Below are 24,477 nucleotides of genomic sequence, written 5' to 3' on the forward strand. Positions count from 1 at the left end.
CTAAATTTTCACCTGTTAATTAACTTGGTCCTTGAATTTTATAATTATCATTTATCAATACTTTATGGTATAGTAATAACGTGTTCCGACAATACCACCTGTAACAAAAAGATTTGTTGATGACCTGTCGTATTAATGACACGTGGCATGATAACTAATATTATAAGACGTAACACTAAAATCTACCGTTTCATCAACAATAATGTTAAAACATAATTTATAAAAGAGATTAATTTGATCCATCATTATAAAATTTATAGACCAAATTAATCCGTTTAAAAAATCCAGGAAACAAATTGATTGGTTTTCTTCAGCTATGATATTGCATGATAGTTGTACCAAAAGCTTCATTATGATAATGTGAAATATTATTCGTATCTACTACGTCTTTTGTTACATGTTGTTCTCTATCTCAAAGTCTTCTTAGGCTTAAAGGCCAAGCAATAGCAACTCATGCAAATTAAAGCAATTAAAGTGGGACCTATGTATCAATGAATGTATGATAATAATGTGCCAAGTTGATACGGTATCTTAGGGAGAAATTTTTATATGCTATATAGTATTCGAGCAAGATATTTTTCTTGCTACACACGCATCATTTATTATTTAAATTTGTCACTATAATTTTATTTGTGGACTAGTAAGAATAAAAGAGTACAATTATGATTAATGTTATAAATTTCTTAACCAGTAACTCCTATGAATCTGAAAGATAGAAATTAAATGGGAATACAATTAATAATCACATATATATGGAATAAATTATTATTTATTCACTTGAGATGATGCATTCATGGTTGAATTATTAATTTATGGACTAAAGTTTTTCTTATTTCGTGGAGAAGTTTTCATTGTACCAAAATGTTGACTATATATGGGAACTTTAATTATACTTTATCAAATCAACAAAGAATGAGAAAAAGAAAGTAACCTCCCTAAAAACGTTTAGATGCTCCCCTTATCATTTTCATTAGATCCTCCTTTGAACTCTTTTTCAACAATAATATTTCAAAAGTTTAATTGTGTGCTAATGAAAAGATCAATCTAGTACTACATTTTAGGTTTTATATTCTTTTTAATATAGTAATTATTATATAGTACTTTTAGTAAATATCAGCTCCTATAAAAAGCAGTTTTTTTTTTTTCTTGATAATATTTCACCAGAGACTACTCATGAAGCTAAGGCTGATATTTAATTACAAGTATACTCATTTTGTTTCTCAGTATATTATTAAGTTGAAAACCATTTTTTCACACTTAAATAGTGTGTAGATTATTTTATATAATTATCCATCTCACATTTTATTTAATAATAATAAAAAATATATTGACTTGGTATATAATAAAGAGTTATGTTAGGGAGACATTAACACAAAAGTTTTCTTATTTTCAGACTATAAATGCATTTAAAAAGTCAAAAAAAGATAAATTATGACTCTATATAGTAATTATTTTAGAGCATGCATTGTTAGTGGGGACACATAGGGGTTACCCTATCTATTGCTACAATAATTGTATGTGGGGGAACAAAGTGAACCCTAAGACATCTCAATTTTTTTTTTTAAATCTTTGTTATGACCTGTTTTGTTAAATTATTGTATGAATGTTAAATTTTTTTAGCTCTTATACATAAAAAGACTTGCAAATAACTTTTCAAGTGGCTTTTATATTATTAGTAGCAAAAGTTAATCTTATTATTAGAAATTATAAGAGTTAGTTACTTTACACCTATAAATATTACGAGGTTTTTAGTTTTAGATAATGTGAGGCTTTATACTTGTATATTTGTAAAATGTAGGTCTATTCTTTATTAGTTGCAACAACCATTTTTTTTAAATCAGTAGTGAATAACTCGATCTTTTTAAGGAATACATGGTACTAATATCAAGTGATTAAATTTAATTTCCTTTGATATCGTCATCAAAGACCAAAATCAACCAAAAAAATAGATTAGACGATAAACATAAATTAATAAACAAGTAAACAATACATAGAGAATTAAAATATTCCTCAAATATAACACGTTGAATTGAATTTTTTTTATTGTGTACTTTCATCACCTGTACTGCATAAGAAGCTAATGTACTCACTTTTCCCACTTTATCCATCTATAACAGCAACAACAACGTAATTCTATCACCAAATGTTTAGATTTTATAATAAAATTAAGAGGAACTCATATAATTAAACTTTATTATACAAAGATACACTCATTTTTATTTTAGCTTACTAACTTGAATTTAATTTATATAAATAACAAGGTGTTCTATTTGCAACTACTTAAGAAATTTACCACTTTTTTCAAAATGTCTTATAGATTTTGAATATATATAATCATGTGGGGACAGATATAATTAGTTTTTTGGTGGCGTAACCTATATACAACTGTGACAACTAGTAATAGTATCTATATATATGTGACATTTATCCTTTTTCTGTAGCATAGGAAAAATATGGAAGCCACGTTTAATAAGTATTTGATTCTCTTCTCAATGTTCATAATGTTAATTGTTAGGCTTAAAGGTGATGATCAAAGTCAAGGCAATGCCACATTGGTGACTCTCCCATTAAACCTACAAGGTAATAAAAGTAGTGAAGAAGCAAAGGGAAAACACAATAACGAAGTTGTGTTCAACTCAAGCAAAGGAGGAGGTGGTGGCGGCGGAGGTGGAGGGTTTAAATGGGGTTGGGGTGGCGGAGGCGGAGGAGGAGGAGGAGGTGGTGGTGGTGGTGGTGGTGGTGGAGGTGGCGGTGGTGGTGGATGGGGTTGGGGAGGAGGAGGGGGTGGTTGGTGGAAATGGGGTTGCAATGGAAGGGTTAGAGGGAGAAGGCATTATCACAAACACAAGAAGGGCAATAATTATAATAAGAATAATAAAGAAGATTACAAGATTGGGGAATATGCAGAATGCATGGCAACAACAAGATGCAAAGGAATGAGATTGGATTGTCCACTTCACTGTGGTGGATCATGTTTCTATGATTGTCACCATATGTGTAAGCCTCATTGTTGGAGACCTTAACATACATTGTTTTTCAAGGGAATTAGACATCATATTAAGAGGTTCAATTTTGGTCAATAAACCTAATTTAACAATCCAATCTTTTTTTTTTATTATTTTTTATTATTTTTTTGGCTTGCTCCACCTATCTATCATCACTTATGTTGTTATTTCTATTTTGCATGTGATTAAATATTTCGTTTTTCTTCATCAATGCATGTTTTTTTTATTGTAATGAAATAATGCTTGTTAATGATAATTAAGGAGCTCTTGTTGGCACACTTAGATTTCAATTGAGATATCAACTGTTAAATATGTTGATTAGCTTTTCGTTAATTTATTTATAGGAATTTCATTGACTAGTAAGACAATGATTAGATTAAACTTTTTCTATAAATGATTAATCCCTTGCACCATATTTGCCAGCTGGTTTTATACAGGTCGCTTATAATAGAATAAAATATGATTTTTTTTCTTAATGTTTTTAAATAAAATGATAAAAGTAATTATTAAGAATTTTGCTAGGTAAATAATGATTTTTGTAAACAATGTGAATAATGGGGAGTCTCTGCTTCCCGTCCCGTCCCCGTCCTGTTAACATCCCTACGTATAATAAGAATTAAATTTAATAATTAGAACATAATAATAAAATTAATTATACTTTTTAAAATATTATTAGGGATATGTATCAGATTAAATATTAAGAATAATTTTAAAAATTTTAAAAATATTAAGATTTAAAAATATATTTTATATTTAAAAAAATAAAATACAAAACATTCACAGACTTTATAGTTTATACAGTATATTTCTTATATATATTAGGGTTTTTATTTTTATATTTTTATAGATATTTCATATTTGGATTGAGTAGTACTGTTTGCCATGTGACTTTATTTTTTCAAAAATATGTTAAGAAAACATCCTTAGTAGATGCTATTTATATATTATTTGTAACAGGGTAAAATCTTATAATAGAAAAATGAGGACAGGTATTATTTCTGTGCATATAGTGGTACTGTTATTTTTGGACACGCACTTGGTGCTCATGTCGAAGACACTCATTCACTTAATTTGTAGACATACTAAAAATAACATCTTCGAATTGTTGACCCTAAAATGGATACCAAGACTAATACTTTTTGAATTAATAATTTTCTAAAAACGTATAATAATACGGTGGTAGAGAACGAGATATGATGATAAATAATGTACTGACTTCAACAATGGGGACACCTTTAATTTTATCGAGATACACAAAAATAAATATTGTTTAGTTTGGAGGAATATGAGAGAAAAAAAATATAAAAAAAATAATTAAATAATTAAATTTTTTATTATTTGATTTAAAAAAAAGTGATATGAAGTCTATTTAAATATTTTTTTAAAACATGAGATGAAAATTGATAGAGAAGGTATAAACAATGCTAAATTACAGTTTTACCCTTTATTTAATAGAAAAAACAAAAATTTTAATTTTATTCTCTTTCAAATTTAAAAAAAAAAGATAAATAGATCTCACATTTTGTTTTATGGACATTTTTATTTCTGATCATTTGAAAATATTTTAAAGTTTTTTACCTCCTTAAAAATTGGACGATTAATCCCTTCGATGCAAATGCTTTCATCAGATCCAACGAAAAAATCTGACATAACTCTAATAATGATCTAGTCTTACGGATGCACATGTGGCATATGAGTGGAATGATAGTTTTAAAAATTGGACAAAAAAAATCCTTTTCCCTCAATGCTAAAATTACAAATCATTTTATAAATTATAAAAACTTTATATATTTTAATGAGAATCTAAATTATTATTTTCACAATCGAATATTTTACTGTCGATTACAGTGACTAATCATTTGCTGACTTATAGACATGAAATAATATATTATCATGCATGTAGTGAGTAACAGTGTACAATAACAGGTTCGTTTTTCCCCTGTGAATCTTTCTGCAGATTCGAATCAAGTTTTTCATATTCTAAAAGCTCTCTCTGCTCACTCTCTAGAAACTGCTTGTAAGCTGGAGTTAGTTACAGGTATTAGTCTACCTTCATACCCACACACACTTTGCACTTTCCTTGTTTCCTTTTCCATTTTCCTTTTGTTTGAGAAGCAAAATCAATTTTCAATTTGCTTCTTCAGTTCGTTCGCACTCATATCGCATTAGGTCTTGATTGCTGGTTCGCTCGCATTCCTCATATCGCATTATTTTCTCTCTTGCTCTTGGTTCTTGGCTTCCATCTGATTAGTAGGGTTTGCTCTTTGTTGATTTGTATTTTATATGCATGTACTAGAGTTGATATACGTATAAACCACAAAATTAAAAACATTAACAAGAAGACACAAAAAAATGTTAACAACAGTGAGAAGTCAACACGTGTGTAAGGGGGTGGTCAAAGACAAATTGTCTGGTGGTTATGGAAGCGAAAGTGGTCCTCGAACATTGAATCATAAATCATGAATGAACCAGAAAGATATACATTCTTTTTTATTAGATTTGTGGACCGAATAGTATGTATGCAATGCAAACTGCATTTAGCTCTTGTTGATTTAATTAGCTAGCTATATGAAAGGTGAAACACGTTTTCAAATTGGACGCATGAAAATTGAACACGATGATATTAACGATATAAAAAAAATGAGGTAACAACAGATGCTGCCAGTTTGACCATATATGATAAAGGTTTTTGTTTTTTTGATAATGAGCATATGATAAAGTTAGTCACCTCACTACTGGCATTTGAAAAATCCTTGAAAAATATTTTTAGAATCTAATTAAGATTATTTTAAATTTTTAGTAGATATATTTTTGTTTTATTTTGAGTTCTTTAATATTATTAGGTTAAAAAAGAAGCATTTTTTCTTTTCTTTACCAGAAAATATTTTTTTTATAACAAGCTAATTAATTATGCCCTTTAAACACTTAAGAGTTTATATATAATGTAAGAATAATTCTTTTACAGATTAGTATCACAACAAAATGATCATTTTGATGATAAATAATTGTATCATGGTATGTGATGATGATGAGAATTTTGATATGTATATGGTTCATGTAAAGTTAATTATAGGCATACATATTTATTTGAATTCTGATTTTATCGTACATCTTTAGCAAATTCTTTCAATTATGTTATTATATTATATGTATATAAAAATTAATTACTAAATTAATTATTTGTTAAAATACATATTTAAATATAAAATACACATTTAAAAAAGTGTGTAAACAACATATATATTCATATGCCAAGAAGTAATAGCTCAAATGGCATAGTCTCCCATACTCAATTAAGAGGTTGTGAGTTCGAGTCTCTATATCTTTGATAAAAAAAAAAAACATATATATTCATATTAAATACATAGTGACTAATTTAATTAGTATTTTTTATATTATTTATATATCTTTCAATTTTGTAATGTTCTTGCTTGATCGAGCTGCTTTGAGTTTTTCTCGATTTTTGTAGCGTTTTTCTTTTGATCTTTTAATCGCATTATTGATGGTATTGTGATAATGTTCGTTTATTTATACAATAACCGATTAGTTTTTCATAGATCAACAAATAGTGTTGTACATGAATTTTTCTACACTAATATTTATCTATCTTTTGTTAGCCATTATGGCTGATTGGATACAGATGATATTGTGATTCGTGATTTACGCTACCAAGGAAGGGAGTATCTTATTCTTTTCATTATTTTCCCCTACACGACTATAGAGTATGTCAGGCGTGTTATGTCTGAATTCAAAGGAATTTCCCGACCCAATTTACAGGCTCGACTGAGGTATGCCGACCTTGACTTTAGGGACGCCTTTGTACCTGATGAGTTTGAGCTCTATCCTTTGGCGCACTTACATTTCCAGTTGTATCTCGATCAGCCTCATGTCCCTTCCCAGAGTAAAACATCTTTAGCATGCTATTTATATATTATTTGTAACAGGGTAAAATCTTATAATAGAAAAATGAGGACAAGTATTATTTCTGTGCTTATACTGGTACTACTATTTTTGGACACACTTGGTGCTCATATCGAAGACACTCATTCACTTAATTCATAGACATATTAAAAATAACATCTTCTAATTGTTGAACCTAAAATGGATACCAAGACTACTACTTTTTGAATTAATAATTTTCTAAAAACGTATAATAATACGATAGTAGAGAACTAGAGATGATGATAAATACTGTTTTGACTTCAACAATGGGGACATCTTTAGTTTTATCGGGACATACACAAATATTTTGAGTTTTCAATTCAAATACACTCTTACATCTTATTTGGTTTGAAGGGATATGAGGAGAAAAAAATATAAAAAAAAAATTAAATTTTTTATTGTTTGATTTAAAAAAAAATTAAAAAAATAATCTAAAATTTATCTAAATGTTTTTTCTTCAAACATGCAATGAAAATTAATATTATAAAAAATAGCGATTTACGTTGAGTGGACATATATGTTAATATTATAAATTTTATAAAAAAATTAAATTTTTAATATTATTTAAATGAAAAGGTATAGTTTTTTAGAAAATAAAATGAAAATAAAAAAATAAAAAATATTAAAAAATTATTAAAAATTATTATTTTTAATTATTAATATTTAAAAATATATAATAAAATATATTATTATATTACTAAATTAAAATAATTAAATAATAATAAAATTAATAAATTCTGATGACTTTAACATTTTTCTAACTTATATACTTTATTATCGTATATATAACAAATAACAAATATGAAAGACAAAAGTTTGTTAGAAATTTAAGAAGGATAACAAAAGTTGGTGCTTAACAAAAGTTCCTTGATGCTATGCTAAATAAACCACGACATCATGAATAATACATGAGAAGGATTAAATATCATGTATGTGAACCGTAAGGTAAGAAATATATATAAAATGAAGAAAGTTAGGTTGAATTTTAAGGAGAGCTTAACTTTATAATTTTATAAGAAAAAAAAAATCTTTAAAAAGACCATTATTATTTTTTTTTATTTTAAATTTTTTTCTCAATAAAAATATTTTATGGGTATCATTGACTATTAACTAAGTCTAAATTTTTTTATTATTTTAAACTCCAAAAGAAAATTTGAATACTCTCTGTTTATCAATAAAAAAATAAAAAACTGATTTTTATTGATTAAGATGTGGCATTTCAGTTTGATATTATAAAATATGTCTAAAATTACAAAAACTTTATATATTTTAATGAGAATAAAAATCATGAGATCTCATCAATATTATAAAAACTTTATATATTATAGCTAGACATATATTATTATTTTCACAATCGAATATTTTACTGTCCATTATAAATATGAAATAATTTATTCAGAATTTTAACATTTTTTTTATGTTTCAAGTGCAATTGAATTTATCCTCCATGAATGATAAGACACAATTTAAAATAATTTAAGAATAAAGAACCACCAATCTTGAAGGTGAACTGACATGTATGATGTATGTTAGTTAATGGTGTCTACTATATGTTACATATATAACATATAGTTCCTAATATTTTGTTTTATGTATGTGTATATCTAGGTCTAGGTTTAGGTATTAATAAATTATTCAAAAAGATCATGATATATATTGATAGATGTATTTTAGTATGTTTATACTATAATAATTATAGTAACTATAATATTTTAAAAGTGTTGCTAAAAAATATTATTAAAATATAAAAAAATATTACTTTAATTTTAACCATATTTAAACACAGACATAATAGAATCTATCATATATTACAATGCAATGAACCGAGCTTAAAACACTCACTATTATTATCTGCACAATTGAGAAAAATATCTAGTCTAGACCAACCAAATATCCCAAAGGAGCCAAACATATAAAAAAGAAGAACAGTGCCAACTTTTTCCTTCTTTAGGTATGTGTGACTTGGCACATGTGAAACTTGCTTCTCTCATACCTTATCATAATCAATTATTCATTAAATGAAACTTGTTGATGCTGTTTTAGCCCAACGACTCCATCAATTATTATCACCTCTTTTCTTCCTCCAAAAACTTGCTTATCATTTAGTTTTGGGATGGATTTCATGGGCGGATAAAAATGATGCGTACGTGATAAAAAAAAATTAATGAATTTGATTAGGAAAATTCTATAACTACGCCTATATTACACTTGCGGTATATAGTCGGTTTCAAACCCAAATAAAGGAGGAAGGTTATGTTAGGTCTCTATTTATGTTCATGGACTTTTTCTCAACCTTTGACCTTTTCATCGCAAATACATGTTTTAAAAAGAGAGACGAACGTCTTATAACCTATAAAAGTGACATGACAAGCTCTCAAATCGACTTCTTCTTGTTGAGGAAAGTCGACTGAAAATTTTGCATTAATTGTAAAATTATCCCGAGAGAGAGTTTGACAACACAACATAGGGTGCTCGTCATGGGTTTTCGCGTTGAGCAAAAATGTTGAGGAAAAGACATCATACAAAAAACCCAAAGACGAAGTAGTGGCAGCTAAAAGGTGAGGAACAAAGAAGCTTTCTAAGACGGGTAGGAGAAGAGGCAAAGTGGGATGGGAATGGAAGTGCAGAAGAGATGTGGAGGGAGATGGCAGAAGTTATTAGAAGAGTAGCAAAAGAAAGTTTTGGTGAATCTAAAGGAATAAGACCAAGAGACAAGGAGTCCTGGTGGTGGAATGCGAGTGTACAAGAAAAGATAAAGATAAAAAGGGAGTGCTTTAAAGAGTGGTTTTTATGCCGCAATGCAGATAATTGAGAAAAATATAAGGCGGCTAAGAAAAAGACAAAAGTGGCTGTTAGTGAAGCAAGAACAAGAGCATATGAGAGTCTCTACCAGTCTTTGTGCACGAAAGAAGGAGAAAAATGTATATATAGAATCGCAAAGAGACGTGAAAGAAAAACGAGAGATTTGGATCAGGTTAAGTGCATAAAGGATAATGATGGAGAGGTGCTGGCTCAAGAGGAGAAGATTAAGGAAAGCTAGAAGAGCTACTTCTACGAGTTATTTAATGAAGGACAGAAGACTCTTCCGAGCCTTGGTCGGTTATGTACAAAGGAAGAAGATCAAAACTTTGACTATTATCAAAGGATTCGAGACTTCGAGGTAAAAGAGGCTCTAAAGCAGATGAAAAATGGCAGGGTAATAGGACCTAATAATATTCCGATTGAGGTTTGGAAGGGCCTTGGAGGAAAAGGTATCAACTGATTAACCAAGCATTTTAATGAGATTTTAAGGTCAAAGAAGATGCATGATGAGTGGAGAAAAAGCACCTTGGTACATGTCTACAAGAATAAGGGGGATATACAAAGTTGCGAAAACTATAGAGGGATCAAACTCATGAGCCATACCATGAAGTTATGGAAAAGGGTGATAGAACGGAGGTTGAGAAAAGAGACACAAGTAACAGAGAACCAATTTAGATTTATGCCAGGCAGATCCACCACCGAAGCGATATACCTGTTAAGAAGGATGATGGAGAGGTATCACAGTAATAAAAGGGATCTACATATGGTGTTTATTGATTTGGAAAAAGCGTACGATAAGGTGCCAAGGGAGGTCTTATGAAAGGTTTTAGAAAAGAGGAGAGTAAGGATCGCATATATTCGTGCAATTAAAGACATGTATGATGGGGTCACAACTAGTGTGAAAACTCAAGGTGGTGTGACAGAAGAATTTCCTATTGGTATAGGATTACACCAGGGATCATCCTTAAGTTCATATCTTTTCACGTTAGTCTTGGAAGTCCTCACAGAGCACATCCAAGAGCCTGTGCCATAGTGCATGCTTTTTCCCGATGATATCGTCCTTATGGGAGAGTCAAGGAAAGACCTAAATAAGAAGTTGGACTTATGGAGAGCAGTTCTAGAAGTGTATGGTCTGCGCATAAGCCGTATCAAGACGGAATATATGGAATGTAAGTTCAGTCTGAGAAGGGAAAACCTAATATAGAGGTGAAGATTGGAGAAAATATCCTACCAAAAGTTAAAAGTTTTAAGTATCTTGGGTGCAACATATAAGATAATGGAGAGATTGAACAGGATGTAAATCATAGGATCCAAGCAGGTTGGTCAAAATGGCGGAGTGCATCTGGTTTTATATGCGACAAAAAAATGCCTTTAAAACTTAAAGGTAAATTCTATCGCATTGCTATAAGACCAGCTATGCTTTATGATACGGAGTGTTGGGCGGCCAAAGGGGAGCACGAACATAAGCTGAGTGTGGTAGAGATGAAGATGTTGAGATGGATGAGTGGTCATACGCGATTGGATAAAATAAGGAACGAAGATATAAGGGAGAGAGTTGGAGTAGCACCCATTGTGGAAAAGATGGTTGAATCGCGTCTCAGGTGGTTTGGACATGTGAGAAGAAGACCGACAGAACACCCAGTCATGAGGGTGGATGAGATGGAAGATGGACAAGGGGTGAAAGGCAGAGGAAGACCTAAGAAGACCATCCATGAGGTGGTCAAACGAGATCTACATGTAAACGGTCTCTCTGTAGAAATGATACATGACAGAACACAATGACATCGTTTGATTCATGTAGCCAACCCCACCTAATGGAACAAGGCTGCGTTGTTGTTGTTGTTGTTGATTAGGAAAATTCTATGATATTATTCTGAGAGTTATCTGAAATGGTGATTTGGGTCTGAACGTAAGATCTAAACTTTTTTTGGGACAGCATCCGACTTGTGCGCCAAGGTGTCGCCTCTGAATTCCTTGTAAGGATGTGGGATGGTACTTGCAAGGGACTCTGATACTTAAGTTAGCAAATTTTAAGCAGGTTTTTAGCGGATTCAGTTCTGAATATATCTAAGGTTCTGTCAGCGTATTTATAGTAAAAAAATAATCACTTTTAGCGTAGTTCCATCTTTGATAGTGGATGACTATTCCATTTATTTTAAAAATTTGTTGAGATCTTCCTTTCAAATAAAGTAGAGAGATAGTTAGAGATATTTCATTGCCGTGCTCGACTTTTATAAGATCGAATATAAAAAGCTACCTTTATTAAATGTACTTTTTACCTTTTTGAATCAGTGTATTAACAGATATAAATATTAAAATTTATCTACACCTATAAATATTATTTGGTAAAATTTTTTATTAATGCCAGACTATTTTTTTCTCATCGGATGCTTCATCCTAAACGAAGTTGGCAATAATTATATCAATACAAGAGGTACGAGTCCTAGTTAAAAAAAAGTAATTAATTAAGTCAAATTTATTGTTTTATTTTTCAAATAATATCATTAGTAGTAAAAATTTGATTTAATTATTCTTTTAGCTGAAGTTCACACGTGTATTGCTATAATTGCTGCAAACTCTTTTTTAAAATGTAGCATAGAACAAAAAGTGAAGCTATGCGTTAATCTAAGATTTTACCACATAATGTTTATAGGTATAGATAAACTTTTTATATCTACAACGTAGATTTTTTTTTTTACATTAGCTCATCATGTATATAAAATTAATGAATGTAAAGTACATTCATAAAAGGGTTAAGTATTCTTTTCGTCTCTAAAGTCTGGAGTGAAAATTAAATTCGTCTTCGACCTTTTTTTGTTATTAAAATCATCCTCAACGTTACAAAACGTTATAAAATAGTCATTTTTTTATATTTTTACCAAATTACCCTTAACAATTAATAAAAATAATATTAAAAAATAAAAATAAAACCCCACCCTGGTGTCTATTCACTGTCTTCCCTTCCCATCTCCTTCTTTCTACCATTCTCTTCGAAACCACCTCCTCCCCAACCCCCCAATTCTTCTTCTCTCCCTTTTCGTCACCCTACTATCTTCTCCTTTTCCGCAAATGCGATCGCCGCGAGGGCAGTAGAGCTGGAGACAGAATTGGCGAGGCTCCAACATGACTCCATATCGGATATAAGAGCCGCCGAGGAGATGATGGTTGAGGCTGCTGAGCTCAGGAAGATGCTACTGGAGATGGAATCCAAGGTGGAATTGCTGGAGCGAGAAGTTGAATTCCTAAAGAAGGACAAATCTGAGAATGAAGAGAAAATTAGAGTTTTGGAGAAGAAAATTGGGGCTCTAGAGAGAAAAGATGTTGATGAGAGGAACAAGTGGACTAGGATTGAAAAGGAGTTGAGGGAGAAGATTCAAGAGAAGGAAAATGAGGGTTTGGAATTAGGGCAGAAGACTAAGGAAGTGGAGAGTTTTGCAAATTCGAAGAGTTCGGATATGGAGGAGTGAGTTAAGAAGAAACTGAGCTTGCGGGAGGCACTGAAAAAGTCTGAAGAGAGAGAAAAGAGCTTGGAATTGTTTGTTGCTCAGTTGAAGGAAGAAGCAGGGGTGGCTGAGAATGTGATCAGAGGACTAAACCAGAAGGTTGATACTGTGAATGGTGGTGTGAATGGAAATGGGGTTATTGCTAGGGATGGGAAAAGGGTGTAGGGTTTGGATGTTCAGTGGCCTGTGGTGGCAACTGGTTCTACTGTTGTTGCAGCTGCTGCTGTGATCTGGTTCTACTTTTGGTTGATCCATGAAAATAATGACGATGACGATTTCTTTTATGGCTTAATGTTTATCAAGCCTGTAAATTTTGTAATGTTAATGATGATGATTTTAATAACAAAAAAAATGTCAAAAATAAATTTAATTTTCACCCCAAACCTTAAGAACGAAAAAAGTATTTAACTCTTCATAAAAAAAAGTAAAACCTATCACTCAATTTTATCCATAATTAACATATTTTTATAAGGTAGAAATAACATTTTTTATTAGGTATAAATAATCTTTTTTTTTTTCCTATGACAAAACATAGACTAGACTTTGTAATTTTTATTCCTTAACAACATCTCATTCTCTGCAAAACTTGACTAAAATTAACTAAGACTTATTAATGTGATATATGAGGGTATTTCAGTTTTGAGTTTTGCCTTGAGAATTTATTCTCTTATCTGATCTCCACAGACCATGAAAAATATCATAAACAAGATAAAGTATTCATATTCATATCCTCTATATCCGGAAATAAAGTTATTCATGTTCCACTTTGTTGGACTCGAATCTTCTATTTTAATATTTTTTTTTCCTTCTCCACTATAATAATGACTTACTCTTTTAATAGAATACCATGAGCTAAAATAGTGTTATCATCAACTACTAGGAGATTTAATTTGTTCTTTTCCTCCTTTTAGTGAAGCGCATAAAATGATTCCACTCCACTTGTATTATTCTAATCCTAATTATTTTGATCCAGAAACTTTATGAAGCAATATTATATTTTATATAATACTATATATAGTAGTGGTTTCCAATAACATTGTTTAAAGTTTTTCCACTTTATTGGTGATAACTTGTTATTTAATTATTTATTTAATTATTTCATTGCTTCAAGAACTCTCTTCTGCTTGATATCTCCATAGAATATCTAAGTATCTAACGGATATTATTCTCTTTATTTTTCAACATTTATATATTGACATATGGTTTTTTTTTAAATATTGGAAAATCTACTTGATTTAATGGTTTTAGTTTTACCATTAATGAATATTATTGTTAGACTTATTCTAGAATTTGACTTGTAGTGAATAACAAAAGAGGAGTGATACACATACAAGTCATTTTTGTTTACAAGTCTTACAAGTTGGGCCTAACACGCACGTTATTGAACCATCTTTGCGTGTTTCATCTTCGTTTCCTTTTTTATGAAAAAAAAAAAGAAGAGACACAGAGAAAGAAGAAGAAGAAGAGGAGGAGGAAGAGGAAGAGGAAGCACGGAGAAAGAAAAAGAAAAAGAGGCACAAAAAAAATGTGAAAACAGCGTGAATATAAATGACTTGTATGATTTGTATGGAAAAACGTTCTCTCTTTGCCTTCGATCTCCTTCTGTTTTTTTTTTTTTTATTTTCATGGTTTCTGAAATCAAGCTTTGAAATTGTTTTGAAGATGATGAAACTTCAGAAATACACCCGAACGATTACAAAAATACACCCAAACGATTACAGAAATACATCCAAATGATTACAGAAATACACCCAGATAGTTACAGAAATAAACCAAAGGATTACAGAAATACACCCAAAGGATTTAAGAAATACACTCAAAGGATTTAAGAAATACACCCAATATAGAGGGAGACAGTATATTTTTTCTTGAAATCTTTTAATGTTTTGCTGATTAAGGATTAGGCACATGATAGAGACAATCTGAAAAAAAAATCTAGAAGAACAGTAAAACAGTACCTTGAATAATGTTTCTTCGTTTTTTCTGGTGATTTTGATGAAGGAGAAAAAGAAAACGAAAAGAGAAGAAGAAATTTCAATAAAAAAGAGGGAGGAAGAGGTGGCGTTGATGACGATAATAACGAAAGAGAAAAATTACGAAGAAAAAGAAGATGCACAAAAAAAAACGTGAAACGGCGTGAATATAAATGACTTGTATGACTTGTATTGAAAATCACTTGTACGTCATAACAAAAATTTATATATACTTAACAAAATTAAATAGAGTTTTTCAACTCTTAATAAAAAAAAAATACTCTTAATAATGTAGACAACAATATCTTACCAAATCACGTGTCCAAATTATGATTTAATGAAAGAGTTTCAAAGGAAAAGCCAAGCATGTTAGTAGATTCGGATCATAGTACAAAAGGCTTATGCTCCTACTTCAATTAAAGCTTGTGGCAAGTCACCTCTTAGATAGTAATAAGAGTTAAGAATTAAAAGAAACTCATAGGGCCTACTGAAATTAAAGTGGAAGCCGTATCAACAACTTCCAATTTTAGAACAACAAAAGCACAATGATGATGGAGGTACACTACAGTTATTGAGTTATATGTGCAATTTTTTTCTTTTTTGAAAGATAACTTGTACTAATTATTTTTCTAAGATATTACACCGAATATCTATGAAGTAGTTGTCATATTCATATTGATTTTCTAAGAAAACTATAAGGGTCATATCTATAGAAAAGAGTAGTGTAATGCTCTAGGGAGAATTTCAAGTGTACTATATAAATATATTGATGTTCTAATAATTTTAACTGTTAATTTTAATTATAAAAAAATATATATAATATATTAATTAAAATTAACGGTTACTAAAATATTAATGTTTTGGGTATATTTAAAATTTTTTTTATAAGATGTAAAAATATTAATATTATGTACCATATAAAATTGTCTGTGTTGGGAATCACCGGTAGGCAACAGTTTTAAAGTTAATTGTGATGCAAACTTGTATTAGGATTCAAATTTAGCGAGATTTGGGTGTATTATTAGAGATTCTAAGGGAGATTGGATCTCGGGCGGCTCTGGAAGCATTTCTCTTGGTCTATCATCAGATGTGAATTATTTGCTGCTTGGAGGGGGCTAGTTTTAGCTTAGAATTGTGGTTTGAGGGATATTATATGTGAAACGGATTGCCTTGACATTCTACTCATCATGCACGAGCTTACAGGTGGGTATTCCTCTGAAGTAACAGATTTGGTTCACAAGATTCAGGAGTTTTTATCTATCTCGTCCTTGGCTTGTTCACGTTGAGTGGGTGTCTCGAGAAGCAAATAGAGCTGCGGATTGGATGGCTAAATATAGTGCCAAGAATAACTCTAATCATGTTATTTGGTTTGAACCTTGTGCTGATCTCCGACAAATCATTCGCTCGGATATATGATTGTTTGCTTTGTTTCTTTCCATGTTTAAACACCAAAAAATATATATATAAAATTTTTTTATATATATTTTATAAAGAAAAATACTAAAAAATTAATAAAATTTATTATTTTTTATTAATAATTAGTCAATAATATTTAAAAAAATAGACTAAAAATATATTATTAAACTATTAAATTAAAAAAATTAAACTGATAACTAAAAATAATAAATAAAAAACAATAGATTCTAGTTAGACTTGGGCTTTTCTCTTTTACAAATAGAAAGGCCAATTTTACATGTTTTGATTGAATCTAATATAATGAGCCTACTATTGTACACCATAACACCAACCACTTCTCATAAATTGCTATATTGAGACAAAGCCATATGCCATCCATTCAGAACCTTTTAGGTCACACTCCACTGTCACTGTCCCTTATAAATTTCAATCACAATCATCACATTCATATGTGCATGCAATCACCTCCTCCATCAAACTTTTTTCCCTCTTTCAAGGCCCCCCATTCCCCTCTCTAAAAGGATGAACATGAACATGACTTCAATCAGTTTTTTCTGTGCTTCAAATAAGTTAACTCTTCAATTTGTTCTCTTGCTTACTATTTCTTACACATGATGACAACATTATGAGACTCAGATGTAATTTGCATAGAAACAATATGGTATGTTTGATTCGGAAGTAAAATAGAGCATAAAAAAAGTTTAATTATTCTGTTGCTTTCTATAGTTTCGTGAAATTTTTAATTAGGTCTCTATACTTTTTTTTTTTAATTGGGTCCCTACACTAATTTTTTTTTCAATTAGGTCTCTCTTAGTAGTAATTGGCTTAATTTTATAGCGACCTAACTAAAAAAAAGAATTGGTATAGGAACCTAAATAAAAGGAAAAAAAATATGTAGGGACTTAATTAAAAAAAAATTTGGTGCAAGAACTCAATTAAAAAAAAGTATAGGAACTTAATTAAAAATTTTGTGAAACTATAGGGACCAACAGAGTAATTAAACCTAAAAAAAATTATAAATGATTTTATGTGTAATAAATAATATACAATGAAAATTTTTACCTTTTTATTTCAAACTAAACATGCCTCAAATAATAAAAGTAAATTATCCAAAAATATCTAGATATTTAGCATTTTTATTTCGACTGTATCTTTCATTCTTTCTTGATCATAGCCAAAAAAAAATGCTTCTTAAAACTCTTGGAAAGGCTTATACATTTACATTGGTCAACAAAACATTACACCAATTCATCATTACACAATACATTACCTCCTTTGATCTCATGTGAAGGGGTGATTTCTTTTCTTGAAAAAAAAAAAAAAAGAGTCAAATGAACCCAAAATAAACATTGCTTGGCAGAGTAGTGAAACTCAAGCCACATAAAGAAAGAAAGAAAGGGATAATAAAAAAGAAAAAAGTGGAGGGACAAAATATGACCAAAACCATAAACAAAAGATAGAAGGATGTTGATAGTTGAAAAGGGGTTCTGTCCTTCACAAGATTGGAACTTGGAAACTTCATTTGTTTGCATTATTCTACCATAGATATCTTGGTCTCTTGGTGTTGTTGGATTGAAGATTAATCTGAGGGACAATGAAATTATCATCCGCCAACCTTGATCTGCTGATGCTACCTTTGATGTTGTTGTTGGTGACATCTTTTGCCTCACAAAATTGTGAAGGATATACAAGAGGTGGTGGTGGTGGTGGCGGTGGTGCTTGAGGAACCCACATCCCCATCTTCTCCATTGTTGAAAATGCATACATATTTCCATCAATTTCACCGTCAAACACTGAAAACATCTCATCACCACCCTACAATTCACCAGATCCAAGCTATTATCACAATAAAAAAAAAAAATATATTTTGAATGGAAATTTGTATTTGTATTATATATATTCCTTTCGTTCATTAGTTGCTGTCGAAGTGTCCAACCTTTTAACTTCGACAATTACTAATGAACTAAAGGAACATTACTCTTTTAGAGTACCTAAGAATTGAATGTCTAATACCTTAGAGAAACCAAAGGGAACAGTTGATGAATCAAGAAAGTCTTCAACTTGCCAGCCAGGTATAGTCTCTATCAAGTACTCAGATATGCTGCGAGTACTCGTGGAAGCGTCTTCTTCAGCAGCACCAACCAAGCTTCCTCCCTTAATTGGGGGAAGCCCGGTTGATGCTGCTGAAGAAGTCGGCTCAGATACCAAAGATTTTGGTACCTGAGAAGCTTTGGAATTAGAGTCACTACTACTATTACTTCCAATCAAAGGAGAAGGAGGAGTAGTGGCGGCTGAATAGAGTTTAGCAGAATCCGAGAGTTTAACACCGGTGACAAGGAATCTAGTATGCTTCTTTGTGTGTTCATTTGCAGAATGAATTGGAATATCACAATCTTTGCATAGAATCGCTCTATCTTGCTGGCAGAACACATAGGCCCTTCTCTCCTATAGAACAACACAACAAAAATGATACCATTAACTTACTTACCCATTTGATGAATCATTGCCAAAATCAAATTTTGACGAAAAATTCTTGCTACCCAAAACTTTTCAATGAGAAAAAAAAGATAGATTTTTAGTTTTGAGTAATCATTATTATTGCTTTGCATATTGCAACACAGATATTTGTTACTTAATATAAAGCTGATGCAACTCACATGCCCACTTGATAAATCATTGACAAAATCAGATTTTGACGAGAAATTCTTGGTGCCCATGATGTTTTGATGAAGAAAAGAGAAAGAAAGTGTGAGTGGGGTGTTTTGTTTTCTTACCTTGCAAACATCACAGAGAGGGAAGTTTTGCTTTGTGGAGAGACGGAGAAGAGAGAAGCGTTGGTGTTTGGATGCGAGCTTGTTGGCATGGTGGACACGGTGGTCGCAGCCGTTGCATAGGGCGGCTTCATCGGCGGTGCAGAACACCGATGCCTCGTCCTTGCTACACACGTCGCACTGGATCTTCATCAAATCAAAGTGTCTCTGTTTCTATGCTCTGTTTTCTGTGTTGTGTTGAATAAGGTTTGTTGTGTTTGGGAGGAGAGAGAAAGATTAAAGGAGAGGAACCATGGAGGTTGCCCAAAACACTCCAAAATAAAAGTGGCAAGTGATTGAGATGTAAGTAAGTGTAAGCTAATATGCATAAGAATATGAATATGAATGTGATATGGCCATAGCAATTAGCATAATATTTTACAATTAAAAATTAGATTGAGATGGGTGTATAGTATTTTGTCGAACCAAAAATATAGGTAGACAGTGAAAATACTAAATAATGTGAATAATTGATATATCGACGAACCCACAATCTCTTAATTGATTATGAAAAGATTATATCATTTGAGCTATAACTCATCGCCCAGCATAACCCTTTCTTGAATCTAAACTCTCTGTTGCATGTATTTGTCTCATATACTCACTACTCACTCACACTGTATTTCGATTTTCATGCACTTAGAAGCGCAAATTACTTGTCTACTATGGTATCATAAAGAGAAAGTATTGGATAACAAAAAATATTAAAAAAATTAGAATTTATTTTATTTAATATTTATTAATTATTATTTAATATTTAATAAATATTAAATAAAATAAAATTTATTTATTTTTTTATTCACTTAGTATTACTGAATATCTTTATATATTTGATTCAATAAATTAAAAATTAATTATTAAATTGATTATAAATATAAAATATATATTAAAATAAATTAAATAAGATATATTTTTATATATAAATATATAATAATTAAGTTAGTGGTTAATTTTAATGTACAATGATATTTTTGTATTTGATTTTGTGAATAAAACCAATTTTATCATGTAATTTAATTTTATTTTCGTTTTTATGACTAAATTATTTTGCACAATTATACCAATTAAAGACTTTTCGAAAGAGCACAGGTGTTGGTCAAAATCTTCTATTCATGCATATTAATATTATTAGAATTCAAATTTCTGACTAAATGCTCAAGGTACAAGATAAATGTCAATTTGTATTAAGCGTTTTAGTTTAGTATAAATGTACTAACGTTAAATATTTTTTATTATTGAATAAAATATAGCGACCATCCAATATATTTAATCACACTGACGTAATGAGTGAGCTATGCCTAAATACGGATCCCGAGTGAATTAAATAAAATTTTGAGAGATTCTATCTCATAAAGAAAATCTTGATATATATTAGTGAAAGATACATCAAGAGATTTGAATTATGAGCAGAGAGAGGGCAAGGAAGAAGATCAAATCAAAGAATTGTCTTATATTTTTCGAGTTAAGTCTTACTTAGTCTCTGATATTGACAAATTGTATTAATTTGATTCTCGATTTTTTAATTATTATAATTTAATCCTCTAAATTAAAAAAGTGCACTAAAATTTTTATAATGGTCTCGAGATTAACGCCGTGCATTAAAATTGTCCCTGAGATTCTAATTGCACCAATTACGTCCCTAAAGTTGGAAAATTTGCACCATAGTGGTCCCTGACCCGTTTTCCGTTAACGGCGCGCTGACGTGGCTTGATGTGGATTTTTGGTGACACATGTCACCTCATGGTTTGGCCACGTGTAACGATATGATGATGTGTCGGTCAACGACACGTGGCAAGCTGACATGGATGGGTATGTCACGTGTCACAATGCTATTTTGCCACGTGTTAGATTATGCCACGTGTCGTAATGCTATTTGTCCACGTGTCATCCACTATGTCATCGTTACATGTGCACCAAATTGGTCCCTTACTTTGCATCTAATGACTCATTTTAGTCCCTAAAATTGAATGTCGTGCACCAAATTAGTCCATTCATAAGTTTTTTCTCATTTTTTTTTATAAATTTAAAATTCTCATTATATATTTAAATACACTAATTTTAATTTTATCTTTTCACAAGTTATTTAAATACAAGTGTTTTTATAAAATATTTTTAAAATATTAGTTTTAATTATACAATTTTTTTCTACAATATTTTATTAAAAGAATTATGTGACATATTGATATTGATTTAATAAAGAGTGTAAGTTAAGAGTTTAATAATATGGTATCTACTCCAATGAAGATTTAATGATTATCTTCATGTAAAGATACATCATTTTGACCATTGGATGATATATTGTAGGGCTTGATTTTATTTGAAGTAAAAGTGTTACCTTTATTTAAAGTGTTGCTAAATAAATAAGTTACACTTTTTAAACAAGGATCATCATGAGAAGATGTTTTTGGCATTTTTATGGGAGTAGTTGCCTAATAATATTCCTTAATACAATTTTTTTAATATTTAACACTTTAATAAATATTTTAGGAATACTTGATAAGACACTTATTAACTAATATAAATTTATTATTCTCATCCATTTTAAGAATGTCCGATTTCCTATATAATTAACTTCTCACTAAATTAATAAGATAGATTTATACTGTCGATTATAATAATTCATTTTATCTATAACTTGTTAGGCGGCTTTTTCATATATTACACTATTAATTAATATAAGTACTTATTATAACTATGACTTGAACAATATTAAAACAGATACAAATAAACACAAGAGGCAATAATAAAGTTTTGGTTTTAGTTAACATGTATACCAATGATACAAGTTAACATTATTAATTAAAAAATTTATTATAAAATATGTATAATAAAAAATATAATTAAAATTAGTGTATAAAAAAATATTAAAAATTTTAAATTTATAAAAAAATGAAAAAAACTGATGAAGGGACTAATTTGGTGCACGATATTCAATTTCAGGGACTAAAATGAGTCATTAGATGCAAAGTAAGGGACCAATTTGGTGCACATGTAACGATGACATAGTGGATGACACGTGGACAAATAGCATTGCGACACGTGGCAAAATAGCATTGTGACACGTGGCATACCCATCCATGTCAGCTTGCCACGTGTCGTTGACCGACACATCATCATATCGTTACACGTGGCCAAACCATGAGGTGACACGTGTCACCAAAAATCCACGTCATCAAGCCACGTCAGCGCGCCGTTAACGAAAAACGGGTCAGGGACCACTATGGTGCAAATTTTCCAATCTCAGGGACGTAATTGGTGCAATTGGAATCTCAGGGACAATTTTGGTGCACGGCGTCAATCTCGGGGACCATTATGGGGATTTAGTCCTCAAATCTTGTCATATTGGACATATTAAAACGACGTTATACACATTTTGATACCAAAAGAGCACTAAATAATATCATTTTAAGGTTTAAATAATATTAAAAAAGAGAAATATAACATTTTAGTATTGTTCAAACCCTTAAACGACGTCATTTAATGTCTTCTTTACGTCACTAACGGTGTTGAGTTCAGAACAGAAGATACATCAGAGACTATATTAGTACACTTTTTTGAATTTAAAAGACCAAATTATAGCAATTAAAAAATTAAGAATCAAATCAGTACAACTCGCTAATCTCAACTCTACATTTTTCTCCAAAGGGAAGATAAAAGTCTTTCAACAAAATCTTCTTCATATAGATATAGCAAGAAAACCAATTTATCCGTTTAAATTTTTTAAAAAAAAAATTATACTATAATATAATATCAGAATTTTTATTATTAAAAGATTTAGAATTCGATTTTTATTATTTAAAAAAAAAATAGTATAAGGCACATAAAAAAAATCTATCTAACATTTTAATAAATCTTAAAAAATTTCTTATTTAAAAAAATATGTTATAAATATAATTATTTATTTATTTATTTATTTCTTTTCTATTAATTTAAGAAAAATAGTATCATGATAGAATGAAATAATGTACTAATGTAATATGTGTCAAGCAATTCTATATATATATATATATATATATGCTCTTAATTCCTATTAACCTAGGTACCAATAAGTTAGTAACCATGTGAATGACTAGTAGTTAGCTTTTAATGTTGTGGTTGTTACAATAATAACAATGGTTAATCTTTTTTTTTTTTTTTTTTTTTTGTGGACCCAAAAGGATAAGGAATCGTGATGAGCTAGACCTACTACAACCTTCATCCAAGTTATGGGTACTGCCAATGCAACTTGTGTTGTATGGTGGCATAATCAAAAAATAATATAAATAATTAATCTCATTTAATTTATTATATTATCATATATAGTAGTTTGAAGATCCACACACGTTACTTGTTATGGTCACCTAAATGCATTTATAATGAAGCATACAGCATAGAGAATATTCTCAATTCTGGGTCCGATGCCAATTAAGAGAATACTTTGAGCTTATTGTTATGTAAGTCTGGGATATTATTCAATCTATATATGTATGTAGTGAGAATTCTTGATGAACAAATAATAATCAGTATATATGCTTTTGGAGATTGACATTATTGACTACCCTTTAGAATCGATGAAAATTAAAAGGTCAAATGATATATAGTTTTTTTTTTTTTGAAAGTAAGAAATGATATATAGTTTCTACCTAATATATATATATATATATAGATATATGATGGAGAATATCATGAGAAATCAACGATACATTAATGTCAATTATTTTAAATTTTAATCATAAATTTTAAATTTTAAAAAAAATTACAATAAAAAATTATTAATATTGAATAATTAAAATTTAAATTTTATATTTATTCATATTTTTCATATACCAAATTATTGTATCTATTGACAAGGGCATTCTAGTAATTTGATTTTATTGCAAACAAATAAATAAATAAAAATATAAAATAAAAAGTGATTAATTAAGAACAATTTAAATTTGGCCTTTTTTCCTATAAAAAAAATGTAACAATACACTGTATGATTTATTATCATATATATGTAGATGATATATATGCATGGCATGTCTAGAATACTATATATGATGGG

At 29.9% G+C, this 24,477-nt stretch overlaps 2 protein-coding genes and 1 pseudogene across 2 annotated transcripts; 2 read left to right on the forward strand and 1 right to left on the reverse strand.

Moving 5' to 3' along the window:
• Positions 1-2,458: 2,458 nt before the first annotated feature.
• On the forward strand, positions 2,459-3,179 carry LOC148554394 (uncharacterized). The gene has a single exon (XM_088492028.1). It carries the CDS (start codon positions 2,493-2,495, stop codon positions 3,021-3,023), a length of 531 nt encoding a protein of 176 aa, XP_088348154.1. The 5' UTR covers positions 2,459-2,492; the 3' UTR covers positions 3,024-3,179.
• A 9,632-nt stretch (positions 3,180-12,811) lies between these two features.
• On the forward strand, positions 12,812-16,344 carry LOC110263873 (peroxisomal and mitochondrial division factor 2-like; annotated as a pseudogene).
• A 1,482-nt stretch (positions 16,345-17,826) lies between these two features.
• LOC107645287 (B-box zinc finger protein 20) lies at positions 17,827-19,870 on the reverse strand. Its single transcript, XM_016349275.3, has 3 exons — positions 19,416-19,870; positions 18,655-19,086; positions 17,827-18,456 (listed from the first exon to the last, which is right to left on the reverse strand). The coding sequence occupies exons 1-3, from the start codon at positions 19,602-19,604 to the stop codon at positions 18,178-18,180; spliced, it is 900 nt and encodes a 299-aa protein (XP_016204761.1). The 5' UTR covers positions 19,605-19,870; the 3' UTR covers positions 17,827-18,177.
• Positions 19,871-24,477: the final 4,607 nt, after the last annotated feature.

This window comes from Arachis ipaensis, chromosome B6, assembly GCF_059453495.1.
Source record: "Arachis ipaensis isolate K30076 ecotype BB chromosome B6, ASM5945349v1, whole genome shotgun sequence".
In the NCBI taxonomy this organism is placed as follows: domain Eukaryota; kingdom Viridiplantae; phylum Streptophyta; class Magnoliopsida; order Fabales; family Fabaceae; genus Arachis; species Arachis ipaensis.